This window comes from Pristiophorus japonicus, chromosome 2, assembly GCF_044704955.1.
Source record: "Pristiophorus japonicus isolate sPriJap1 chromosome 2, sPriJap1.hap1, whole genome shotgun sequence".
In the NCBI taxonomy this organism is placed as follows: Eukaryota; Metazoa; Chordata; class Chondrichthyes; family Pristiophoridae; genus Pristiophorus; species Pristiophorus japonicus.
Window position 1 is genome coordinate 279,551,732 of NC_091978.1, and position 25,048 is coordinate 279,576,779.

Below are 25,048 nucleotides of genomic sequence, written 5' to 3' on the forward strand. Positions count from 1 at the left end.
GACTGGACCCGACCCGACCTCCCTCTCCCTCCCTCACCCCCCCCCCCGACCCGAACCGAACCGACCTCCCTCCCACCACCCCCCCGACCCGACCCAACGCCACCTACCTGTAAATCTGGTGCTGGGGACGGGCCCTGACCGAAGTCTCGGGCCCGGCCCGTTCAGCCTCCCTCCCCCATCTCCTTCCCCCCCCTTTCCTTTCCCTCCCCCCCCTCCCCCCCTCATATCTCCTTTCCCACCCCCTCCTCCTTCTCCCCCATCTCTCCCTCTGCTACCCCCTCTCTCCCTCTACCACCCTCCTCCCCCTCCCCTCGCTGTCAGAAACACAGACACTGACAGACAGAGAATGAGAGACACACAGACAGACAGAGAGATAGAGACACTGACAGAGACACACTGCGGGGGGGGGGGGGGAGAGGGGGGGATCCCAGCACACTGTTGGAGGGCTCCCGGTGCTGCAGTCGGTAAGTAGAAAATGTTTTATTTATTGATTTAAATAAAAAAATTATTTATTAATTCTTTTTGATTGATTTATTGGTTGATTTATTGATGTTTTTATCATTTATTATTGATGATGGCTCTTTATTTGTAAAACTGAAGTGTTTAATGTTTGTAAACTTCCCTTTAAACCTCCCCCAACCCATTCCCTACGCCCGATTTGTAACCTACGCCCGATTTTCTAAAGTGTAGACTATGTTTTTTCGAGCGTACAAAAATCTTCACTTACTCCATTCTAAGTTAGTTTGGAGTAAGTTTTCACTGACGAAACTTTGAAAACAGGCGTAAGTAGTCGGACACGCCCCCTTTTGAAAAGAAAATTCTGTTCCAAAGTGAAACTGTTCTAACTGACTAGAACTGGAGCAAATTAAATGGCGAGAATTCCGATTTCTAAGATACTCCGTTCTACACCAGTTGCTCCTAAAAATCAGGAGCAAATCATGTCGAAACTTAGGGCCAATAGAACTAAAGTGGTTAATGACAATAGCAATATGGACAAACGCCAATAAATGATATAAAGGCACACTTGGTTATACCTGCATCACAGCATGACAATATGTTTCAGTTGGAGCCCACCACATGATTTTAGTGCAAGCTAGACATGGCTGACAGAACAGAAGAAAGAGAATGCTGCAAAGGTAAGAACTATAGGTGCAATGTCCCAAATCCGGAACTCCGAAAACCGGACATTTTGAGGCAAAACACAAAATCCAGCATGGATTCAGCCGAGGATTCTGGATTTCAGACAAGAAAATCAAGTCTGAAATCTGGAATCCTCGACCTTATCCGTGCAAGATTTTTGGTTTTGCCGGATTTCGGACCTCGCAGTTCAAAACCCGGCACGGATTCGGTCGAGGATTTTGGATTTCAGACGATTGATTTTCTTGTCTGAAATCTGGGGGGAAAAAACAGAACGAATTCGGTCCTGAGGATTCTGGATTTCGGACGTTGCACCTGTAATACAAAAGCAAAATATGTCAGATGCTGGAAATCTGAAATAAAAACAGAAAATGCTGGAAATACTCAGCAGGTCAGGCAGCATCTGTGGAGAGAGAAGCAGAACTAACATTTCAGGTCGATAACCCTTCATCAGAACTAGCAATTTTCTCTCGCCACAGATACTGCCTGACCTGCTGAGTATTTCCAGTATTTTCTCTGTTTTTATTTAAGGCAAGAACTAATATTCGTTTAAACAGCTGCGTGCTGGTTAAAACACAAAAGGGTATGAGGAAAAAAAACCCACTATAGAATCTTTCTACCTACCGCTCCTTAAAAATAAAAGTTTGAATTATTTTCACTATGGGTAAGCACATTTGCTTTCCTGTTCATGTGCAAGTGACTCCATGTGACAATATTGTTCTGTAAATGCAAATACAGTGACACAAAGCATCAAGCTACATTAACTGGGTGTGCCAATTGTGCTTTATGAAAGTTTAAATGCATCTAATGACATTTTTCCCCCCATGGAAGCTGGCCGTGGGAGGAGCCTTATTCACGCAGCCCCAGTGAGGCCATTCAGCCAGGGCTAGGGGCTGCGTGCTTCGGGCCCCTCCCACACAGTTCAGCGCCTGGAGCTACTGCACTTGCGTGCCCACTGTAGCGCACATGTGCAGAGGTCCCGGCACTGTTTTCAGCGCAGGGACCTGGCTCCGCCCCCCCACAGCTCGTGCTGGCTGCGCCGAGGGCCAGAGGACCTGCAAGTAGGTGGAGAATACCGAGGATTTTTTTAGGCGCACTTTGTGGCGCGAAAAACGGGCGTCCAGGTCGGGACTGCGCCGTTCTAGGCGCGTGTGGAAACTTGGGCCCTATAAAGGCACTATTCAATGACTGTAGCATGTTAATAAAAGGAAATCCCCAAAAAAGGCCAACTTTGAAAAAGAAAATGAAACGTGCAAAGTATTTCTGACAGACGGAACGAAATTAAAGACCCATTTAATCTCATGAAGTAATCCTCAGAGGAGAACAGAGCAGCTGGACCACCTAGAAATAATTTGGTTAAAAGTTCCATTTAACACAGTAGATAGGAGGTTAATATGTTAGTTCTAGCAGTGAACTTTGTACTTTACACTAAAAAAATGATGCTTAAAAAAACTCCCAAGCACGATCAGATAAAATAGCTCTCTTCTAAAGCACATACACCTTACTGGAATATGGCTCCATGGGAGCCAGTTTCCCTCCAGTATTTTGTCCAAGTGGCCATTATTCAGGACAATTGTTGGCAGACTATTTGACTACTATTTGGTAGCAAGACCAGATCCTGCCGTCACCATACCAGGCATCCGCATGTGCACTTTCCAGCAAGACTTGCTGGATAGTGATCAAGAGCAGGAATCCTGGCTGATTTTTCCATCTATGTCCTAGGATCCTGAAGCCAAATGTAGCCCCTGGTTGAGATCAGCTGATACAGTTCAGTTGGGAATTGAATCCGGAAATTTTCTACTTAACTGCTCACTGAATAAAATCACATACATTTTATAGTTCACTTATATGCACATGAATTTTTTTTTTGCATTTGGATAGGATTTATCATTGCCGAGCAAAATTGTAATACAGGTGCAGCGTCGAAAATCCGGAGTTCCGAAATCCGGACCGATCGGTGGCAGGGTCATCCGGTATCTGTAAAATGTTCCAGAATCCGGACCCACCGACCCTGGGGCCCCGCCGCTGCCCGACCTCTGGCCTCGCCAGCCCTCCTGGACACCTCCTCCGAGACGGGGGGCCCTGCCCGAACAGCTCCCCCTCGGCGGGGCCCCGCTCGGCAGGGACCCCCACCCCCCCTTTCTGACGTACGGAAATACCCGAACCTGGGCTCAGATGTTTCTGGATTCGTGATGTCAGAAAGACAATCGAAAATCCGGAAAAGCCCGAAATCCGGAACGGTCTCGGTCCTGAGGGTTCCAGATTCTCGACGCTGCACGTGTAGTAAATAGTGTCAGTGATCAAAGTGCTCTTCACCATTGTTATTACTGAAGCCAAATTCTAACAGTCACTTTCAATTTATGGTTTCAGCTTGCATTTCATGTGACCTATATGAAACAACAGCAAAATGTTCCCGACCGGAAAAGTGATCAGTATTAAGAATTTAAGCACAGCAAAAGCAACCCAAACATTAGCTGCTGACAAACTTGAAGAGTCCATGCTCGGTAAGGTGGAAGCCTGAATAAAGGATTAAAAAGAGGAAAAGCCACCGAAACTTTGCATCAATTGTCCATTAATGCCTGTAAGCATCATGCAGATCTGAAGAGAGTAATGCAATTACTTAGAAGATATTATAGCCTGTAAGTGTATTGCCGGCTGAAAAATTGAATCATTTTTTCCAGGCAGAGCAGTGAATACCTGCAAGACCAGAAACATCCTGTGCTTGTTCAGCCAATCTGGTAGCAGCTGCATTGCTGGGAAACATAACTGGACTCTTTGGAAAGAAAGAGGAACCTGAAAATAGCAAAGATTAACAGTAAGAAATACCAAAGGCAACTGAAGAATGGAGCATTTTCAAACTGATATAACGTGACCATTTCCAGGAAAGCTGCACAAAAACAATGAACAAGATTGACAACATTTTAACAGAACAGTTTTAACATCCATTCCATAGATCTGCCAAACTGTCTTCTTAGTTCAGGAGGGGTGGGTGGGGAGATAAACAAACATACATTATACACACAAATTAAGAAACTGAATGGAAAATATCAACTAGTCTTACATTTACATCAGAGAATCTATTTAATAGAAATGCCAGAAAAGTACTTGCAATAAATCTGCACATCACAACATCTCCAAATATTTTTTGCTAGTCCTAAACTACATATAGATCATCAACTACATTGAGCGCCGTCACCAAGTGTTTTTAAAAAGGATATGCTATTCTTGTGTCTACAAAGCACAATTATGACACACAATTAGGGCAAATGTAATATACAAGAAAAAAGACCTAAGAAGTGCTGTTAGCCCAGTGCATGTGTGCCAGTTTGTGAATGTGGAGCGATTTCAGGGGATTAAACGGAGATTGGATTGAATTGGATTAGGTAGAAATATTTTCCAGTTCTATCTGACAAATTATTTTTCAATACTGGTTTAGGTGTAACCAAAAGAATGATATATGAGGGATGAGCCAGAAACCACAAAAACCTGCACAATGTACTTTCAGTAATTTTCCAATATTGTAATTAGTGACTACACCTAAAAAATGTTTGAGAAATATGATAGCTACAATTTTTGTGCCAGCAGTTACTATTTTGGTAAAACTGCTGGGTTTTGCATCCAACATATCCAATTTCCCACTGGTACAAGAAACAACACCTTGAACATACCGTACTGCGGCAATCAACATCACCAATGCTTTAATCACAACTCTAAGAAATGAAACACTGCTAAATGTCAAAACTAGAAAGAGCCAAACATGGAAATCTGGGGCCATAGTGCAGGACACCAGCAGGCTCATAAATAAGAGCAGATGAAATAAATCAAGTTTCAACAGTTAGGTGACAAAAATTTGGGTTTTAGAATTTTCTATAACTGCAAAATGACCACCACGCAATGTGCATCTTAAAGTGTATATAGTCAGTGAAATGCGTCAAGTGAGGAGGGGATCAAAATGAAAATTAATTCCAGAAGTGAGAAAGCACTGATAAGTCAGTCACACATTAATGAGTTGTGACCTGCCTCAGTGCAGAAATATATGTAATTGCTCACTGACTCCTGCAGCATTTTTCATTTGTGATGTTAATTCTCAGGTTTTTTTCTAAGTTACAGTCTAATTTTAATTATGTATTTCAACGCAAAACTATGTGAAGTGGTGGGAGATGCATTACCTTCAAATTTATTACCCGCGGCTCTACACAGTATTCATATCATTTGGATTGCAGGTGAATAGTTAAAATGTGTGCCAGTTTGTGAATGTGGAGCGATTTCAGTGGATTAAACTGAGATTGGATTGGATTAGGTAGAAAGATTTTCCAGTTTGTGTGGCATTCTGAAGTGTCTGTGGATCTCGGTTTCAAAGTATCCCAAAAGAATGACTCTGATCCCATGCCAAAGAACACAAAGCAGTCATTCTTCATGTTGCTAGCAGTTATTTTTCACCTGTTTTGCAGGATGCTGTTTTAAATGATTTTTGTGGGCACACAATAATTCTTCATGTAGCCTCCTTAATTTCTAATAGTTCCTCATTTCATTTTTAGATCTGTAATTTCACTTACTGCCTTCCCCATCTGATCCTCTATGGCTGAAATATGATCCTCTTCTTTAGTAATTTGCTTGGATGATTGGGCAGGTATCACTACAAGCCAATGTCTCCTCTAGTTTAGCAAAGGCACTGTTTTTAATCTCTGCACAGTCCACAGGTCGTCAAATCTCTCACCGCTAGTGCAGGAGTGGAAAGTTATACCAGGACCTGACTTTTTAATCTGCATTATTCTTCATTTTGGAATGATGGATTTCTCGCCTGCTTGTATGCCTTTATTTTGAGCTTTTAGTCTTAAATTTGACCGTGTCCAGGAACTTCAATAATGGGATTCAGACATTTCTTAGACACATCAAATCATGTTTCCCTGGGAATTGAACTACTTTGTTCTTTTTGGGAGGGAAGAAGGTGAAAATGGAAGAACCTAATGACTGGTTTGAAGAGGAACTCTGTGGTAAACTTAGTTTTGGATTGATCCCACAGCACAGAGCCATTCCTCTGCAGTTACACCGGTTCCCAAATCAGTCTCAGGTTAGACCTGGTTAGATGTCTATCTTTGTGCAAATGCATATTTACTCAGATTATAACTACTTGCAGTTTTGCAGCAATTGTGGTTGGGATGGCGGGGGGGGAGGAGAGAGGAGGGCAGGGGAGATGAAAACAATATGGAGAGTTGTTCTGCTGGCTTCCCAATCCTTCCACAATGTTCCTCTGGAAAAGATGCCAGGTCTACAGCATGTTCACAAAAATATGGGAAGGAGTATCGAGTTAAGATGTGAATAACAGAAGCACAGAAAATTTATTTTCTGCCAAGCCTACTGACCATGCCACGTGGTGCAGCTACCTCCCTCAGTCAGCTTGAAGCAGACAACCAGATTGCGGCAAAACCATCTGGAGAAGATAGGAAATTGGCCAAAATCAGGGGCACAATATCTGCCCCACAGGAAGGGCCAATAGGAAAACCTGCTCCAACATCTCAAATCATTAAAGTCTAACTGAAGAGATGGACCAGGTGAATTTGTGGAAAGCTACTCATTGGCGGGGTGTGTGTAGAGGCGGTGCTATATAATAGAATGTATTTTCAAGTGTCAGCTTGGCTCAGTACCAACATGTATGGCTTGGAGTTAGAAGATTGTGGATTCAAACCCCATTCCAGGAACTCAGCACATAATCTAGGGTTCCATGTGCATGAAATACTGAGGAAGTGCTACACTGACAGAGGTACATCTTTCAGATTAGATGTGAAACCGAGGTATTCAGGTAGATTCCATGGCAGAATTGAACAAGAGCATGTAGTTCTCCCCACATCCTGGCCAACATTTATCCCTAAATCAACACCACCAAAAGAGATTAACTGGTAACTAATTTGCTACTTGTGTGAATTTGCTGTGCGCAAGTTGTTTGCCATATTTGCCGACAAAACCATAGTGATTATACTTCAAAAATATTTAATTGGTCATGAAGCACTTTGGGAGATAGAAAAGGATTAATAATGCTAGATTATTTTGTTCTCTATATAGATGTATGAAGCACTTAGAGTAGTTATCGTCCAATGCTTGCCTGCCTTGATTGTAAAATGTAACATTCAATAAAGACATGTATAACACTGGTATCATTATTCAGCTTACTGGAAAATTATAATGGTAAATGGAGTTAAGATATAGATCAGCCATGATCTAACTGAATGACGGAACATGCTTGAGGGGCTGAATGGCCTACTCCTGTTCCTATTACTGGGACTCTATGGTTACAGACTCTCTCACCATGTTGCTTTATGGAACCATGGAACTCTTCCATTTGAGTTTACTAGTCAGGTTACGGGGCTTTACAATCATGCTCTACGTCGTTAAATGAAGGGTTTGACTGTACACACTTCGGATCTTTGTAGATGCTGACAGTTAATTCATTATATCTACAAATAAATTGTAGAAGTAACAGGAAGTCGACTGAAATTTATTTGAAAATGCCCTAGCCCTGAATGTCATGACACGTCAAAGGTAGGTAGGTACACAATTCACACCTCCACAGAGTTGCTACTGGCTTTGAAGCTCACCCAAAACCAAATAACTACATATATACAAACACAAAGAAATTAAAATTACATTAATATTAGGGAATATCAAGAGTGATTTCAAAGCTGTGATCTAATGTATCTGTTCTTTCAATTTGGGATGATGACTCAATTACATAAATGTAGAGATTTCCCATGAATTGTACATGGATGTGGGCAGTGGTGTACAACATGTGGGAAATCTCAACGTTATCTATATATTCTGACATGCTAACTGTCCTCAACAGCATTTTAAATAGCTCAGAGAGTAGAAAATCTAGCTGTCTCATCAGGAAAATCAATTAGTTACAAAGGTGATTTAAATGTGAAATGCAATTTCCTGAAAAGCTTTTAGACAAAGTGTAAAAGTTCAGTCAGCAAATGAGTTACTTTATCTTAACAGAAGCATAGTTTGCAGTCTTATCCATCATCTGATAGGTTACTGGGCTGCTTTTGGTTGGTGGGAGTCAGCTCTGCTTCTGCATACAAAAAGTACTTCAAGGAGAAAAATCAGAATTGAAATGCTAATTACACTCCTCTCCACAAAAGCCACATCAAGTGATTTTTGTTTCTTTATATGTAATGTTTCAGACTTCTATGTAATTCCTTGAAATGTCAATCAAGTATGCACATAATTATTTTACAATTTGAAGAACACAAAATGAAAAACTGACGCATTAACATTGAACATGCTGGCGTATTTTTAGCACAACCAAAGGTCAGGTAAATCAATCAAGCCATTTAATCGAGCAGCCATGGGATTTACCTATGACGGCCCTGATATTTACCATGTATCAATCAGGAGTGCCCTTGCAAAGAGACTATATAAACCAGTAAGAAAACTTTCAGTTCGCTCAAACTGAACTTTTAAACTATGATTCCCACAGTCAGTGTTGACCTTTCAACAACTTCACTTGTTTAAAGATCAACTTGCACAGCGTGGTTGCTTTTGGCTTTTAAAAGTCAAATCCATTTTCATTAAAAGGTGTATTCCATTCTAATCACAGCCTAGCTGGTTACACAGATTTCAAAGTAAGAAGCACAAATTCAGCAGTTTCACATTTACTGCGGTAGTCAATTCAATATAAAGGAATCACTTTGCTTGAAGACATTTTAGTTCCTTTAACCAGATGATTTCAGATAAGCATAACGATCTGTTGCGCAGAGAAATTAAACTCTATCTGGTTCAGAACTTAAATCTAAAACTTAACAGCTATTAACACATGCAAATAGCTCTACAAGAGTAGTACAACTTAACAGGGGCAACCTGATCCTAGACCTCCAACAGTCTTTCTGAACCAGTTGCCAAGAGAAGCGAGCACAAGTGTTGCTTTACACCACTCTCCTCAGGTGCTGTGTGAGCAACTCAAAACCCACTTTGCCTGTAGGGGATTCCCTATCTCCAAGCAGCAACTTCTCACAATTGCACACCTGAAATCAGTTGCTTACTTCAGACATTATGGGCCCAAGTTTCCACATGATAAAAAATGGGCGCTCCTCCGAGCTGGGCGCCCGTTTTTGGCACCTAAAAAAAACTCGCAATTCTGGAGCGTTCTGCAGCTCCTTGTCTGCCTGGCACGGCGCCCAGGGGGGCGGAGCCTACACTCACGCTGATTTTGTAAGTGGGAGGGGGCAGGTACTATTTAAATGAGTTTTTTCCTGCTGGCAATGCTGCGCGTGCGCGTTGGAGCGTTCGTGCATGCTCAGTGTGAAAAAAACATTGGCACTCGGCCATTTTTGTAATTCTTTGTAGCTGTTTAGTTTTTGAACATTTTTTAATAAAAGCACATTGCCATCAGCACATCAGCACTTGCAGCCTTCTCACTGTCTCCTCCCCCCCCCCCTCCACAGGAACGAAACGGCTGTTCCCTCCCCCCCCCCCTCACAGGAACGAAACGGCTGTTCCCTCCCCCCCCCCCCTCACAGGAACGAAACGGCTGTTCCCTCCCCCCCCCCCCTCACAGGAACGAAACGGCTGTTCCCTCCCCCCCCCCCTCACGGGAACGAAACGGCTGCAGCATTCTCCCTGCCTGAAGCACTTTCACACAGGTCGGAAGATGGTTTATTTAATCTTTTCTTTGCTTATAAATTTTTATTCAGGTTGGATTTATTTGTATAATATTTGTAGAAGTATAAATAAGGATTTATTGTAGAATTTAATGACTTCCCCCCCCCCCCCCACCCCCCCTCCCCCCCCACCTCGTTCTGGACGCCTAATTTGTAACCTGCGCCTGATTTTTTAATGTGTAGAACAGGTTTTTTCAGTTCTACAAAAATCTTCACTTGCTCCATTCTACTTTAGTTTGGAGTACGTTTTCACTGTGGAAACTTTCAAATCAGGCGTCGGTGGCCGGACACGCCCCCTTTTGAAGAAAAAATTCTGTTCCAAAGTAGAACTGTTCTACCTGACTAGAACTGCAGAAAAAAAAAATGTGGAGAATTGCGATTTCTAAGATAGTCCGTTCTCCACCAGTTGCTCCTAAAAATCAGGCGCAAATCATGTGGAAACTTGGGCCCTATATTCTACCATTCAATGAAACCCCAAGCTCACTTACATCATATTGTGTACTTCCATGTTCAGCACTTTGCTTTAAACCATTTTTTTTCTTTTTAAAACATACAGTGGAACCTCAATTATCTCCCGTAAGAGAAGGACAACTCCCAGTGGATAAAAGAGCTGTAGTTCAGTGCCAATTAAAACCCAACCCAAACAGCAAACTAGCAGTTAAAAGAAACCCAGCGAAAAACATGACCCAACCTGAGTCCCCAATCCGCACCTTATTCAAAGGATTTTGTGTAGTACATTTTACTTTGTATGAATTTAATATGGTCCAGCAAAAGATGACCTGACCCAAAATATGCAAAGAAGTTTCACTGAAGTGTCTGCAAGATTTGACCTAAACTGTAGCCATGGAGCTGAAAGATAAGATCCAACCTGAAGCCCTGACACCCATCAGTTCAAATCAGGGACAATTGTGAAAAGATAACAATATAGAGGATAATTGGATCTAGGCTGTAAACCCATTTATTATCCATTATGTAAATGTAAACATTATTTTTATAAGATCAGCCAATTTCTGCCAAAAAAATGAATGTAATTTTTCATTTGGTTACAAATGGTTTAAATACCATTTCCATTTATAAAATATATGTTGATTAGCTCTATGGTCAGTAAACTTGACAGATCTACATCAAGTCATTTAATTTTATACAATTAAATTAAATAGTACAGTTATAAGTCCTTATTTGCCATTAGAATGTATAAAGTCTAAATTATAAATATTAATTGAAAAAAATGGAAATTAAAAAAAAAGCTGTAAGTACCTATAGGAGGGAAATCTTTGTTGTGGCATTAAAGGTATTCAAACGTGTTCAGTGAACGCATCCTTCAGTAGAAAACCTTTCATTAGGAAAGCAAGACTTAAAGAAATTATTGGCTTCTGCTCAAGATGTGCAGCTGGTCATGAAAGAGTGGAAAATAAAAGGTTTCACAACAGCTCATTATAAAAACTCTTATGCTTTACAAATTTACATTTTTCAGTCTGTGAAAAGACAAAAGCTCATCAATTCAATGAGGAAGCCTAAAAAAACGGGATGACTATTTGATATTGTACACTATGATTTTCATTCTAAAAGGAACTAATATCCTGTGCTTTGATTACATCTCAGTTTTTCTGTTTGTCGAGTCTAATTTCCACTTAGCCACGATATCCTACAGATTATCATCTTGATGCCAAGCTAACCAGGTTGCTACGATGCACAGTATTTACCATTGCAAAATTAATATTTGTTCCTATATGTTGACAGAAAGAGGAACAATCGCACAATTTAAATGGCATTGGTGATATCAAAACATCCAGCACAACAAACCCAATTACAGAATTGACCTAAGAACCAAGCAATACATCAGTTGGTGAAGAGTAGTTCTCCACTCTTCTTGAAAATAGTACCCATTTAAAATAGCTTCCTTTTATTTTTTTCCGTTTCTAAGTGACATTGTCATTTCACAATGAACGTTTATTCTATGCACGTAAATCACAGTAAGCTAAAATATCAAGTGAAGAGCAAATGGAATATTGAATACTGATAGAATGTGGTTTTGTCCCTGTAATTCCCAATATCATTTGTACCATCATGAAGAGATGAAAGTGTCTGGGGGAGGGAAATATATTGTCTTCTGTCCCTGCTAGTGTCCCAATCAAAAGCAGCTTTAGTATAATAGACCCTGGAACAGTTACCTGCCCACTCCCCCCTAAGTGGAAGATGGGCAAAGTAATAATACCAACTGGGGGGGGTGGGAGGGGAATAAAAGCTGCTAAATTAGTTTAAGGAGCAGTTTTTAATAAATAAAGAGTAAGCAGTGGAATTTAGGTTTTATTTACTGGGCTCAAATTCAGATCGATCTTTCTATAAAATTTCTAATTTAGATTTCAATATTTTAAGTTCGTAAAAATGATTTTCATTGGCAACTTTTACTGTTATCTGCTGAAGCATCTTGTACCATTCTCACCCCAAAAGAAATGCAGCCAAAAAATGAAATAATGCAAGTTAGATAAACCCAACAAACCGCACATTGATCGGTTAATTTAGATTTGGGAACAAGTCTGAATCTCAATCCTTTTTTATTAAACTCCGGTTTAAAATATCAATCTCAGCAACTAGCAAGTGCGCTAAACTTACTTACTCACAAGCAGCAGCAGTATACCCCTTCTGATAGCACAAATTTAAGATTCTACTAGAAGCCATGCACTCTTAGTGAAAAGAAATGTCACCAGGGATGCAAGGGCCAGACACACTTGCACTCATCTGAAAGACTCATTCATGAGCACCTGTGCCACTTGCAAGTTATGCATCTTTTACACTGCTCTTTTTTATATATAGTAATAACCTAGACTTGGGTATACAGGGCATAATTTCAAAGGTTGCAGACACGAAATTCCGGCACAGATACGATGGGCCGAATGCCGTTAATTTCTATGATTCCATGTAGCAAACAGTGAGAATAGTAAGGCTTCAGGAGGACACAGACAGACTGGTGAAATTGGCTGACACATAGCGGATGCAATTTATCGTAGTTAACTTATTTATCAGAGTCATAGGATGGGAGAGTGCCAGTTCAAACAGTCACATGACAGACTGCCAGTTCAAACAGTCACGGATAAGATAGTGCGAGTTCAAACAGAAATGCTTTATAATCATGTCTTTGTAAAGTAATTCCTCTTGTTCATCCGGGTGCACGTTTTGGCTGCCACTCCGGACCCAAGTTTCATCACTTTTATCTCTCCTTTTTTCATTACCTTCCTGCAGCCTCGTGCCTCTTTTTCTTTCTCTGCCGTCATGTACTCTACCCTCACTAACTCCTATTCTCCACTACTCATCATCCTTTCTACTCCCCTGTCACCGCTTAAAGCTTGACGCCCTCATAAATAATTCCACAACTTCCCTGTGTGCTTTTCTTCGCATCCTTCAAAAGCCCATCGAGGCACTTGCCACTGCCTCCTATTGCCCTATCTTACTCTCTCCCCACCCTAAGCTTCTGCTGTAAGCTAATCTCGCCAATCTACTTTCTGTCCTCCCTGCTGTGTCCCTCTGGACTACGCCAATAAATTAGGCATCATTGACCCTCTCCGCATTTCCCTCCAAAACGTACGTTCACTTGTCATCCATGACCTTATTGTGGATGATCAAATTGACATCATGGCATTGACGGAGACATGGCTATACTTTTCACCATATTCCACGCCCAAACCACCGTAGTGGTGGTGTAGCCCTTACCTCTAAATCACACCCTGGTTTTTCTCCCTACTTTTTCGGCAACTTCTCCTTCTTTGAGCATTTCACCTTGTTCCACCCCTCATATCTCTTTTTTAAAATCCTTATTCTGTACCGCCCACCCAAACACCACACTAATTTTCTCAATGAGATGGCTCCTCTGCTTTTCTTCCTCTGCACCGAGTGCCTTCTCATTCTCGGTGATTTCAACCTCCATCCCAACTCATCATGCTCTCTCTCCTCTGAGTTCACTGGCCTTCTTTCCTCCCATAGGGCCCAACATTGCCCAACCCCTTTTTTCGGCGCACTGACCTGAAGCGCGCCGACTTTGCGCGCTGGAAAGGGCGCCAGAAAAAAAGGGGCCCCATCCTGCCCGCTCTTCGGCGTCCTCGGAGTCATGGCGTGGCGTGGCGTGGTGGCTGAAGGAGGGGGCGGAGCAACAGGCCAATGCACAAAGCACTGCCAGCCCCTGCGCGCATGCTCAGTGAGAGCTGCGTGCATGCTCCTGCCATCCCAGCACGTCCTGTGGGCTGTGAGCAGAACCCGATGCTCGCAGTCCCTATCCCCTGGCCGAAGGAATGCCCGATCTCGCCGTACCCTAACCCCGGCCGAGTGGACTCCTGCACCGGCCGGCCTGCTAGGTTCCCGGGCAAGTAAGGACTTTGCTTTTATTTTTTTATTTAGTGGCTGTGCTTGAAACTTTTGATTGGGGGCTGGGCAGGAGGAGATTTTTTTTTTTGGGGGGGGGGGGGGGGGGGGAAGGAGGAGGAGGAGGGGAAGAAGAGATGAGACTTCCAGACCCTCGAGCTGTGATTCCTCCGGTCGCTTAGTGCCCACCCCGACGTTCCAGTCCAACTTCTCCGGTGCACATCTTCCCTCCCCTATCCCAGGCTGAATGGCCTCACGCACAGGCCAGCCCACTGCCTTTCCCAGGCAGACTTTAAAGATGAGGTAGGATTTACTACTTTAAAAAAAAAAAAGTTGTATTGTAATGGTTTGAGCTTTTCCTTAATGTTTGCTGCTTGGTTGTTGAGGTCCTCTCCAGTTCCCTTCCCTCCCCTATCCCTGCCCTAATGTCTGCCGAATGTGCGCTGCTTTTTCTTTAACTGCCCGCAAGGTTTTTCAGAGCTGGCCACATACGCTGACCTAAGTGGATTTGGAGAACGTTTTTGCTGGCTAAAGTGGCATAAATGGTCAAAACAATCGTAAGTGTCTGGGAACGTCTTTTGAAAAAAAAACTGACCTTAAAAATAAATTGTACTTACTCTGGAGCAAATTTTTTGGAGAAAATGGCATTTTCTAACTTCGCCAGAAAAAACAACTTACTCCAAAAAAATTGATGCAAGTCATGGCCAATGTTGGGCCCTTAATCTCTCCCTTCATGTAAACTCCCCCATTCATATACATGGCCATCCCCTCGATCTTATCATTTCACATGGCCTCGCTATCCCCTCCATAAGGCAATCTCCAACCACTCCCTTTGTTATGTATGTAATAACTCGATAGACTGAATACTGTAAACTAACACAGGTACAAATTTGGCTTTGCTTTATTAGGGCCCAAAGAGATTACATTACATGATAGCTTGCCTTTTATACCTGGGCCGCACACATGTGCATAAAGCCCAATGACCCCGACAGTGGCGCCATCTTGTGGCTAGTAACCCCAAGCATACATACATGATGCCCTTATATCACTCTCTATCCATATTCCCATTCCCCTCCGAAACACACTTCGTTTCGTATCCACCTCTGCAAAAAACTCATCTTCAAGTCCCTTACCACTGCACTTTCTAATTCCCGACTACCTAGCCTTTGGCCTACTATTCGCCATGACATCTCTGCAGCTAGTGGCTTACTAAATCACACCCTCGCCACCACCTTTGATGCCCTTGTCCGCACTAAAATCATTACACTCTCTCATCCTAGTCATATCCCCTGTATACCCCTCATCTCTGCTCCCTTAAGTCCAAGGGACACAGACTTGAATGTCTTTGGCGGACGACTGTCTAATCCTCCAACACCAGATTTGGCTAGATCATATAAAGCACTACCGGGTCCTGCTCTCCATCATGAAAACCGCCCACTAATCTAAGAGCATCCAGGACAGCAAAAATAACAACCGGCTTCTCTTTTCCACCACTGACTGTCTTCTCAAACCACCCTCCTCTGCCTCCTCCTCTCTCACCTCCAACAATGAATGAGAGGAGTTCATGGACTTTTGTTAAAAAGACGGACAACATCCATTAAACTGCTTCTGCTTTCGATTCCCTTCCTTTCCCCTAGACCACCAAACCTCACTTCCTCTTGGTTTCATCCCTGCCCTAACCCGAAATTTGCATATTTCTCTTTCTCCCCTCTTGCCCTTTCCAAGATCACCTTGTCAATGAGATCAACCTCCTGCTCTCTTGAACCTATTCCTACTAAATTGCTTTCCTTCCTGGCTCCCATGTTAGCGGATATTGTTAACAGTTCTCCCCCTTCTCTTCAAATCTGCCGCCATCATTCCTCTCCTCAAAAAAACAACCCTTGACCCCCTCCGTCCCTGAAAACTATCGCCCCATCTACAATCTCCCTTTCCTTTCCAAAGTTCTTGAATGTGTTGTCGCCTCCCAAATCCGTGCCCATCTTTCTCAGAACTCCTTGTTTGAATCCCTCTAATCAGTCTTCCACCCCTGCCACAGTACCGTAACGGCTCTTACCAAGGTCAGAAATGACATCCTAATTAACTGCGACAAAGGTAATCTATTCCTTCTTGACTTGTCTGCAGCATTTGAAATGATTGACTGCAAAATTCTGCTCCCTACGTCATCCAGCTGGATGGAACTGCACTTGCATGGTTTCATTCCTCTTTCCAGCCATAACCATAGAATCATCTGCAATGGTTTCTCTTCCCGATCCTGCACAGTCACCTCTGGTGTCCCTCAAGGATCTATCCTTAGCCCCTCCTCGGTGACATCGTCAGCAGCACGATGTGAGTTTTCACATGTACGCTGGCGATACCCAGCTCTACCTCTCCTCCACCTCTCTCGAACCCTCCACCGTATCTATACTATCAGACTGCTTGCCCGACATCCACCACCGGATGAGTAGAAATTTCTTCCAATTAAATATCAGGAAGACAGAAGCCATTGCCTTCGGACCACACCGCAAACTCCATTCCCTTTCCACTGATTTGATCCCTCTCCCCAAGGCTGACCAAGTCTGTTTGCAACTTTGGTGTCATATTTGATCACAAATTGAGCTTCCTACCTCATATCCGTTCTAATCACCAAGACTGCTCATTTCCACCTTCATAATATCGCCCATCTCTGCCCTTAGCACAACATATCTGCTGCTGAAACTCTCATCCATGCCTTTATCACCACTTGACTTGACTATTCCAATGCTTTCCTGGCCGATCTCTATAGTTCTACCCTCCATAAACGTGAGGTCATCCAAAACTTTGCCTGCTGTGTGCTAACTCGCACAAAATCCCACTCATCCATCTTCCCTGCGCTTGTTGACCTACAGTGGCTCCCAGTTAAGCATCACCTCGATTTTAAAATTCTCAACCTCATTTTCAATCCCTCCATGTCCTAGCCCCGCCTCAGTTCTGTAATCTCCCCCAGCCCTATAATCCCCTCTGTGCTCTGCCTATTCTGGTCCTTTGAACATCCCCAATCTTAAATGCTCCACCATTGGCAGTTGTGCTTTCAGCTGCCTAGGTCCTAAGCTCTGGCTTTCCCTCCCTAAATCTCTCTACCTCTCCACTTCTCTTTCCTCCTTTAAGACGTTTCTTAAAACCTATCTCTTCGACTAAGCTTTTGCCCTAACATCATCTTATATGGCTCGCTGTCAAACTTTGTTTTTTTTTATACCACTCCTGTGAAGCGCCTTGGGATGTTTTATTAGGTGAATGGAGCTACAGGTCGAGTGTCCGAAATCCGGAGTTCCGAAATTCATAATGTTCCGGAATCCAGAGTTCCGAAATTCATAATGTTCCGGAATCCAGACAGATCCGTGGCAGGGTCGTCCAAAATCCGGAAAATGTTCCGAAATCCAGACCTGCCGCCGCCCCGCCCCCCCCACCCACCACTGGACCCCCGCTGGGCCGCCGGACACACCTCCCCCGCTGGGCCGCCGGACTCACCTCCCCCGCTGGGCCGCCGGACACACCTCCCCCGCTGGGCCGCCGGACTCACCTCGCCCGCTGGGCCGCCGGACGCACCTCCCCCGCTGGGCCGCCGGACTCACCTCCCCCGCTGGGCCGCCGGACACACCTCCCCCGTTCGGCCGCCGGACACACCTCCCCCGCTCGGCCGCCGGACACACCTCCCCCGCTCGGCCGCCGGACTCACCTCCCCCGCTGGGCCGCCGGACTCACCTCGCCCGCTGGGCCGCCGGACCCCCCCCCTTACCTCGGCCCAGGTGTTTCCGGATTCGGGACGTCGGAAAGATGTTCCAAAATACAGAAATAACCGAACCTTGGCCCGAGCGTTCCCAAGGTTTCCGGATTTCGGACGCTCTACCTATATATAAATATAAAATTGTTGTTGGTGCATTTTGGTAGGAGAGGCAATATAAACTAAATGGTACAATTTTAAAGGAGGTGCAGGAATTGGAGAAAGTGGATGGTCATGTTGAGAAGGATGTTTAAAAAAAGCATATGGGATCCTTGGCTTTACAAACAGAGATATAGGGCTAGATTTTCGGTTTTCGGCGAAAACAGTAGCTTTACGCCAAAGTTACCATTTTCATTGGGCTACGTTTTTAGGCCTAACTTTTGGCCTTTACGCATTGGCAAAGTCGGTGATGCACGAGGATTCGCGCACAAACCTCAAGTTTCAGCAACTTGTAGTCCGGGGCCCGTAGCGCTGCGAGAGGTGCCTTGGGAGGGGGAAAAACAAAAAAAAAGTTGCAAAAAACATTCACAAGACATTCAAAAAATCCTTACCTACTAAGTCGCTGAAAAATAATTTTAAAATAAAAACTTTAATTCATCTTTTTGCTGGTCTTCATACTTACCGCTGTTGGCAGGGCTGTACTGACAGGTTTGACCCTGTCGGTATTCTGGGCGCAACGTACAGGTTGGGAGTGTGCCGAAGTATGATGGTAACGCACATCGGTTAACATCGGCACACCTCTCCTCGGCGATACGCGGAAGCGCCGCCGCAAAGATGTGCAAGAGAATCCTGCCGACCGGGTTTTTGCCACACAGGGTCAAATCGTGGCAAACACTCGTTCGCAAAGTCGCCGAAAATCCAGGCCACATATAGAGTATTGTGTCTACTTCTGGGCACCACACTTTAGGAAGGATGTCAAGGCCTGAGAGAGGGTGCAGAGGAGATTTACTTGAATGGTACCAGGCTTGCAGTTACATGGAGAAACTAGAGAAACTGGGATTGTTCTCCTTGGAGCAGAGATGGTTAAGGGGAGATTTGATAGGGGTGTTCAAAATCACGAAGGGTTTTGATTTGAGTAAACAATTAGAAACGGTTTCCAGTGGCAGAAGGGTCAGTAACCAGAGGGCACAGATTTAAGGTAATTGGCAAAAGAACTAGAGGCAAGGTGAGGAGAATTTTTTTTTATGCAGCGAGTGGTTATGATGTGGAATGCACTGCTTGAAAGTGTGATGGAAGAAGATCCAATAATAACTTTCAAAAAGGAACTGGATAAATGCTTGAAGGAGAAAAAGTTGTAGGGCTACGGGGAAAAGGGCAGGGAAATGGAAATAATTGGCTAGCTAATTCAAAGAGCTGGGACAGGCATGACAGGCAGAATGGTTTCTTGTTCTGCATCATTCTATGATTCTAGCTCATAGAACAACCTGATAATGGCTATTATTGGTGAGAAAACTGCATATTACACCTTTCATTTCTAAATCAGAGCTGCCTTTTTCTTTATACAATTTGAAAGCACACACATATTGGAAGAGAGAGAAAAGTCTGACAAGTATCCATAACCATCCTTCAGAGACAATATGGAGAGAAGGATCTTCAATCATGTTATCAATCATTACAAGTACTAAGCATTTTTTAAGTCATCTGAATGATAAAGTTCACATTTATCTGCATTCCACCTTATAAACCAAGCTACATGTGAAATACACTACTCTGCTGCATTGCAGGAAATCCCTGAAGGAGGTAGAATGATTCATGATAAAATATAACTGTGAATATTATTTAAATCTATATGCCAAACAAATAAGCATTAGATACACATGTATTTTAAATATATAACCCTCATTAAACAGAAAAAGAAATTGTATTGTAAAAAGAAATAAAAAGTATAAAACCAAGTCTATTACCTCTATATGGTTCAGCTTCAATTATTGCTTCAGAGGGGCTACCATAGCTGCTGGAAACGATTCTGGTTTCTTTCAGAGTAGGACCACCAGTCATCATGTGCTTCACATCCTGAGACATAGGAGAAAAGAAAGGATAATGAAAACGCAGTTCCCAAATGAGAGCACATTTAGGCATTTGTATTGTTAACAGAAGTTTTAAAAAGGGATGTCCCTTGTAACAGCATTGATTCACACTGGTACATGAAGCACTGCTGTTCTGCTGCAACATCACTAGGACAGTTATGACATCACAGAGACCATCGGAGTACTCTGAAAAGACAGCTCCAAATAATTTGGAAAAAATTGCCTTCCAAACATTGTGCTCATTTGTATTTGCTCATTTTATCATCACAGAGGAAACAAACATTTCAATTGAAGTTTTCACTTGTGTTACTGCTGCCATTGGCTGCAATGGGAATATATTTACATGAATGATACACCACTGGGGCAACGCTTTCATGTAATTTATCTAATTTAAGCATCAGCTTGGTTCAGGTCAGGTCCCACTCCTAAGTTTGTACTTCACTGCAGTACTGATGGGAGTGCTGCATTGTCATATATGCTACCTTTCGGATGAGACGCTAAACAGAAGGCTAAACAGAAGTGGATCTAAAAATTCCTGTGGTATTATTTTGAAGGGCAGGGAAGTTTCCCTGGTATCCTGGTCAACATCTATCCATCAACCAACCACCCCGCAACAGATCATTAATCTCATTGCTGTTTGTTTGCCTACATAATAGTAACAACACTTCAAAGGCATTCTGAGGGCATGAGTATGAAGTTCATTGATTCATTTTTAAAAGTCTAGTATCTTCGTGCATTTCTATACTGTCATTTTCCTCAAAGCTTTAAAATTATCTGTTGGGCAAAAAATTCTTGATTTGCTCAAATAACCATTATCTGTTAACGTAGTTGTCCATTATGATTGCATTGATTAATCAGTGGGATGTAAGAGCTAATCAAAAAACAATTTTATTGACTAGATAGTTTGGAAAACTTCCAATCAGCAATGAGAAAGGACTACAGAGTCATCCGAAGATTTTTTTCAAATGCAGAAATATGTAACCAATAAAATGAACCAAAATCAGTTTTCAATCCCCGTTTTCCTTCTTCACTCAGGTCAGTGTATATATCTAAAAATAACACTTCTAAGAAATACTTGGATGAAAAATGACCAGATTCCAACAAAAAATATACCCATCAAATTAGTAATTTAATGTTTGGAATACTCAAATGAAGTTTCCTTACTTAAGTCAGCCCTTCTGCCTGGGGCCTGAGTAATGAGATTTCTAGCTGCTATGAATAAATTATGTATGGGCAATGGAAGTACATCATGGCAGCTGTAAGTTTTGACCCAGCTCCTGTGGAACTAAACTACTCAGAGTGCACCCCAACAATCCACATCACCATGCATGGGGAAAAGTGTGTGTAAGGTGAAAGGGCGAGGGGGGGGGGAGGGGGGGGGGGAGAAAGGAAAAAAGAATGGAAGTGAGAGTGAGCACGTGAGAGTGAGCGTGTGCGCGAGTGTGTGTGCAGGAGAGCACGTGCGCGCACCGGACTTTTCACAAACACGCCGTTTGACCCTGAACTGAGCTTCCTTGTGTTCAAATCCCTCCATGACCTCATCCTTGCCTATCTCTGTAACCTTCTCCAACGCTCCTCTGCATTCCCCCAACTCTGGACTCTTATGCACTCCCACTGTTGGCAACCGCACCTTCAGCTGCTTAGGCCCGAAGCTCTGGAATTCCCTCCCTAAACCTCTCCGCCTCTCTACCTCTCTCTCCTCCTTTAAACTTACTTCTTTAACCAAGTTTTTAATCACTTGTTTTAACGTCTCCTTCTTTGGCTCAGTGTCAATTTTTGTCAACTTCACTCTCCTGTGAAGTCTCTTGGGATGTTTTGCTATATTAAAGTTGCTATATAAATGCAAGTTGTTTTTTGTGTGCAAGAGAGGGGGAGAAAGAGAAAGAGGGGGCTAGAAGAGGCATTTTATTTTATTTCAGCACTTTACACTATTCAAGCTAATAAATAAAAATTCTGAGTTAAAGGGGTTCCTTGGGATGAAGCTTTTTTATTATTGTTACTAAGGAGCCTGATTGTTCAGGCAGGGCCATAGGGACTGTTGATGAGATACGTTGACGTTGAACTCAGATAGTGCAGCCAGCCAGCCAGATGCAGGCTACAGTGAACGGTCAAGGTGCTGGTTATTGGGAGACCTAATAACGAGAAAAACCTCCCTAGTACAATGCTGCAACGACGATAACTTCAACAACAACTACAAATCCACTGGGGGAATCTGGTGAGGAAATCTTCTGTAATAATGCAAATAACAGAAAAAGGATACTGTTTTTTTGGGGGGGATGGATAAACAAATGAAGTACTTGCAGCTTAAGTTAACAGTGCAAATCCACTTGGGAAGTAGAACAAAAACATGATAATGTAAGTAACTGAGAATAAGAGGTTTTGTTATTGGGCTCTCAAATAAGTTTTGTAAGTAAATAGTACTCCGAATATTATATCTGCAAGATCTGACCACCTAAGATGATGATATTTTACCTGCTATCAATCATGTGATGTATTACTTTAAGAAATGTGTTATATGACACAGGTGGTGTACCACTGTCTTGTTTAGATAACACAAGCCCCAAACAGTCCACAAACACCATCACAGGTAATCTACTAGAATCTGAATGTTTCAATCTCCCTTTGGATGGCTGAGAGAATTTTCCAGAGAGGCGGAATTGCCAAATGACTTTGCAGGGCCAAAAATAAAGCACCAAGATCATGAGAATTGGAGTGGAAGATGCCTGTGCGTGATTTCTTTTAACGTGGGGTGGTCGTTGCACACCGGCTACCACACGGGCTAAACTGAGCATGGTCTTGGTCCAGTGGCATGGGGGTCCAAGATGACTGGAGACCAGGCACTGCTGTATGGGCCATCATGAGAGTAACAAATAAAGGGGCCAGCATTATCGTCACTCCTTCTTTGTCTCATCTCACTTCTTTGCAGAAGATCATCAAAAGGGAAAGAAAGGGATGCATACTGTAACTATTCTATCTCAAAACAAACAGATTATCCACACAAAGACTACCTGCCCCTGGAACACACATTTAGCACATGCTACTCCCGAGTTGCAAAATCTACTCACTTGTATAAATAAAAAGAACAAAAATAATTTACAATATGGATGCCGTGTTAGCTGGGATCCACAGTTGCATTAGTAATAGACAACAGAAAAGACATCGGAGTAAATTCGGTCACCCTGCTCTCCTGTCAATGATCTGTGCTTGAACAGAGAGTGGGGCTACAGACAAGATGGTAACATCATCATCACAGGCAGTCCCTCGAAATCGAGGAAGACTTGCTTCTACTCTAAAAGTGAATTTGCAGGTGACTATACAGTCCGATACGGGAATTACAGTTTCTGTCACAGGTGGGACAGGCAGTGGTTGAAGGAAAGGGTAAATGGGTAGTCTGATTTTCAGCACACTCCTTCTGCTATCTGCATTTGGTTTCTGCATGCTCTCGGCGACGAGACTCGAGGTGCTCAACGCTCTCCCAGATGCTCTTCCTCCAGTTAGGGTGGTCTTGGGCCAGGGATTCCCAGGTGTAGTTGGGGATGCCACATCCTATCCTGGAGGCCCTGAGGGTGTCCCTGAAACAATGGTAACACTTTAGTGGCGATTCACTGAACCACGTTCAAAGGGAGCACAGGGATAGTGAATTTATTCTATTATTCGCCGTTATTTTTATTGTGACAAATGCAGGAAACCTTGCAAATAATACAATATTCCTCAAGACTTGCATGAATACAGATGTTTTTTTTTTTAAAACACGAGAAATTCAGTGTTTCAGGATACAAGTTTAAATAACCTTACAGAGAATATATTGCAAAATGATCACAAGTGCACACACTAATTGTAGTAGAGTCATAAAAACCAGATGGTGCCAGGTTTAATCGCCACTTTATGCTCAGTTAGTTGATAGAAGTTGGGTTGCATTAACTGGCACCAGTACTCTTAGGTTAAGAAAGAGAAATACTCAGCCAGAATTCTTGATTAGTATGTACTGAAACACTGATGGAAAGTGTGCATGTGGAAAAGGTCAGATCGGTTCGTTGAGATGTTGTCCAATGGTTGACTATCCCACTGGCACTCACTGTCTAGATTTACAGCTGAAGGAGCAGTCACATTGGTGAGTTATCTGGTGACACCCAGAACCGATGGTAATCTACACAAGCATGAGTCAGAACTCTCAAGAGAAGGGAGAAAAGTGGAAAAAAATATTGAAGAATTTTTTTTATCCATTACATTATTCAGCCACATATACCTGCAACTTTGAATTACTTGATTCTGTAGTCTGCACATGCTGTGAAACCTGAAGATGGTATATAACATAAAATGCACCATGGATTTTTACCCTTGTATGTTGAGGAGATAATTCCTGTGATCAGCAGATTATTTCTGCTGATTGGTGAATTCGTAGAAAAGGGCATGAACTCAGGATCACTAGAAGAATAAAGGGGAAGTTAGAAGATTTTTTTCCCCTACAGAGGATTGGAAAAATATTTGAAAAGAATATAAAAGGATACAAAGGGCAGGGAAATTGGATTAGAGTAGATAGTTCCACCCGGAGAGTTATCTATGGCACACAATCAATGGGCTGAATTGTCCGCTTGGAACATAGAAAATAGGTGCAGGAGTAGGCCATTCAGCCCTTCGAGCCTGCACCACCATTCAATATCATGGCTGATCATGCAACTTCAGTACCCCACTCATGCCTTCTCTCCATACCACCTGATCCCTTTAGCCATAAGGGCCACATCTAACTCCATTTTGAATATATCCAACGAACTGAACTCAACAACTTTCTGTGGTAGAAAATTCCATAGGTTCACAATTCTCTGGGTGAAAAAGTTTCACCTCATCTCGGTCCTATATGGCTTACCTCTTATCCTTAGACTGTGAAACCTGGTTCTGGACTTCCCCAACATTCTGCATCTAATCTGCCCAATCCCGTCAGAATTTTATATGCTTTTATAAGATCCCCTCTCATTCTTCTAAATTCCAGTGAATATAAGCCTAGTCGATCCAGTCTTTCTTCATATGTCAGTCCTGCCATCCCGGGAATCAGTCTGGTGAACCTTCACTGCATTCCCTCAATAGCAAGAATATCCTTCCTCAGATTAGGAGACCAAAACTGCACATAATACTCAAGGTGT

The 25,048-nt window shown here is 42.9% G+C and overlaps 1 protein-coding gene across 11 annotated transcripts in view; it reads right to left on the reverse strand.

Annotated features, from left to right (window-relative positions):
- Nucleotides 1-25,048, reverse strand: part of arfip1 (ADP-ribosylation factor interacting protein 1 (arfaptin 1)) — a 271,399-nt gene that overhangs the window by 42,809 nt on the left and 203,542 nt on the right. For 10 of the 11 annotated variants that reach the window (XR_011590530.1, XM_070871433.1, XM_070871435.1 and 7 more), the window contains 2 exons: nt 19,788-19,896; nt 3,835-3,930 (listed from right to left, as the gene is read on the reverse strand). Coding sequence is in view for 10 of the 11 variants with exons in the window: in XM_070871433.1 (XP_070727534.1) it covers nt 3,835-3,930; nt 19,788-19,896 (205 nt within the window). In the remaining variant the exon portion in view is untranslated. The remainder of the gene's footprint in view (nt 1-3,834; nt 3,931-19,787; nt 19,897-25,048) is intronic. The other variant, XM_070871429.1, reaches the window with a different exon arrangement.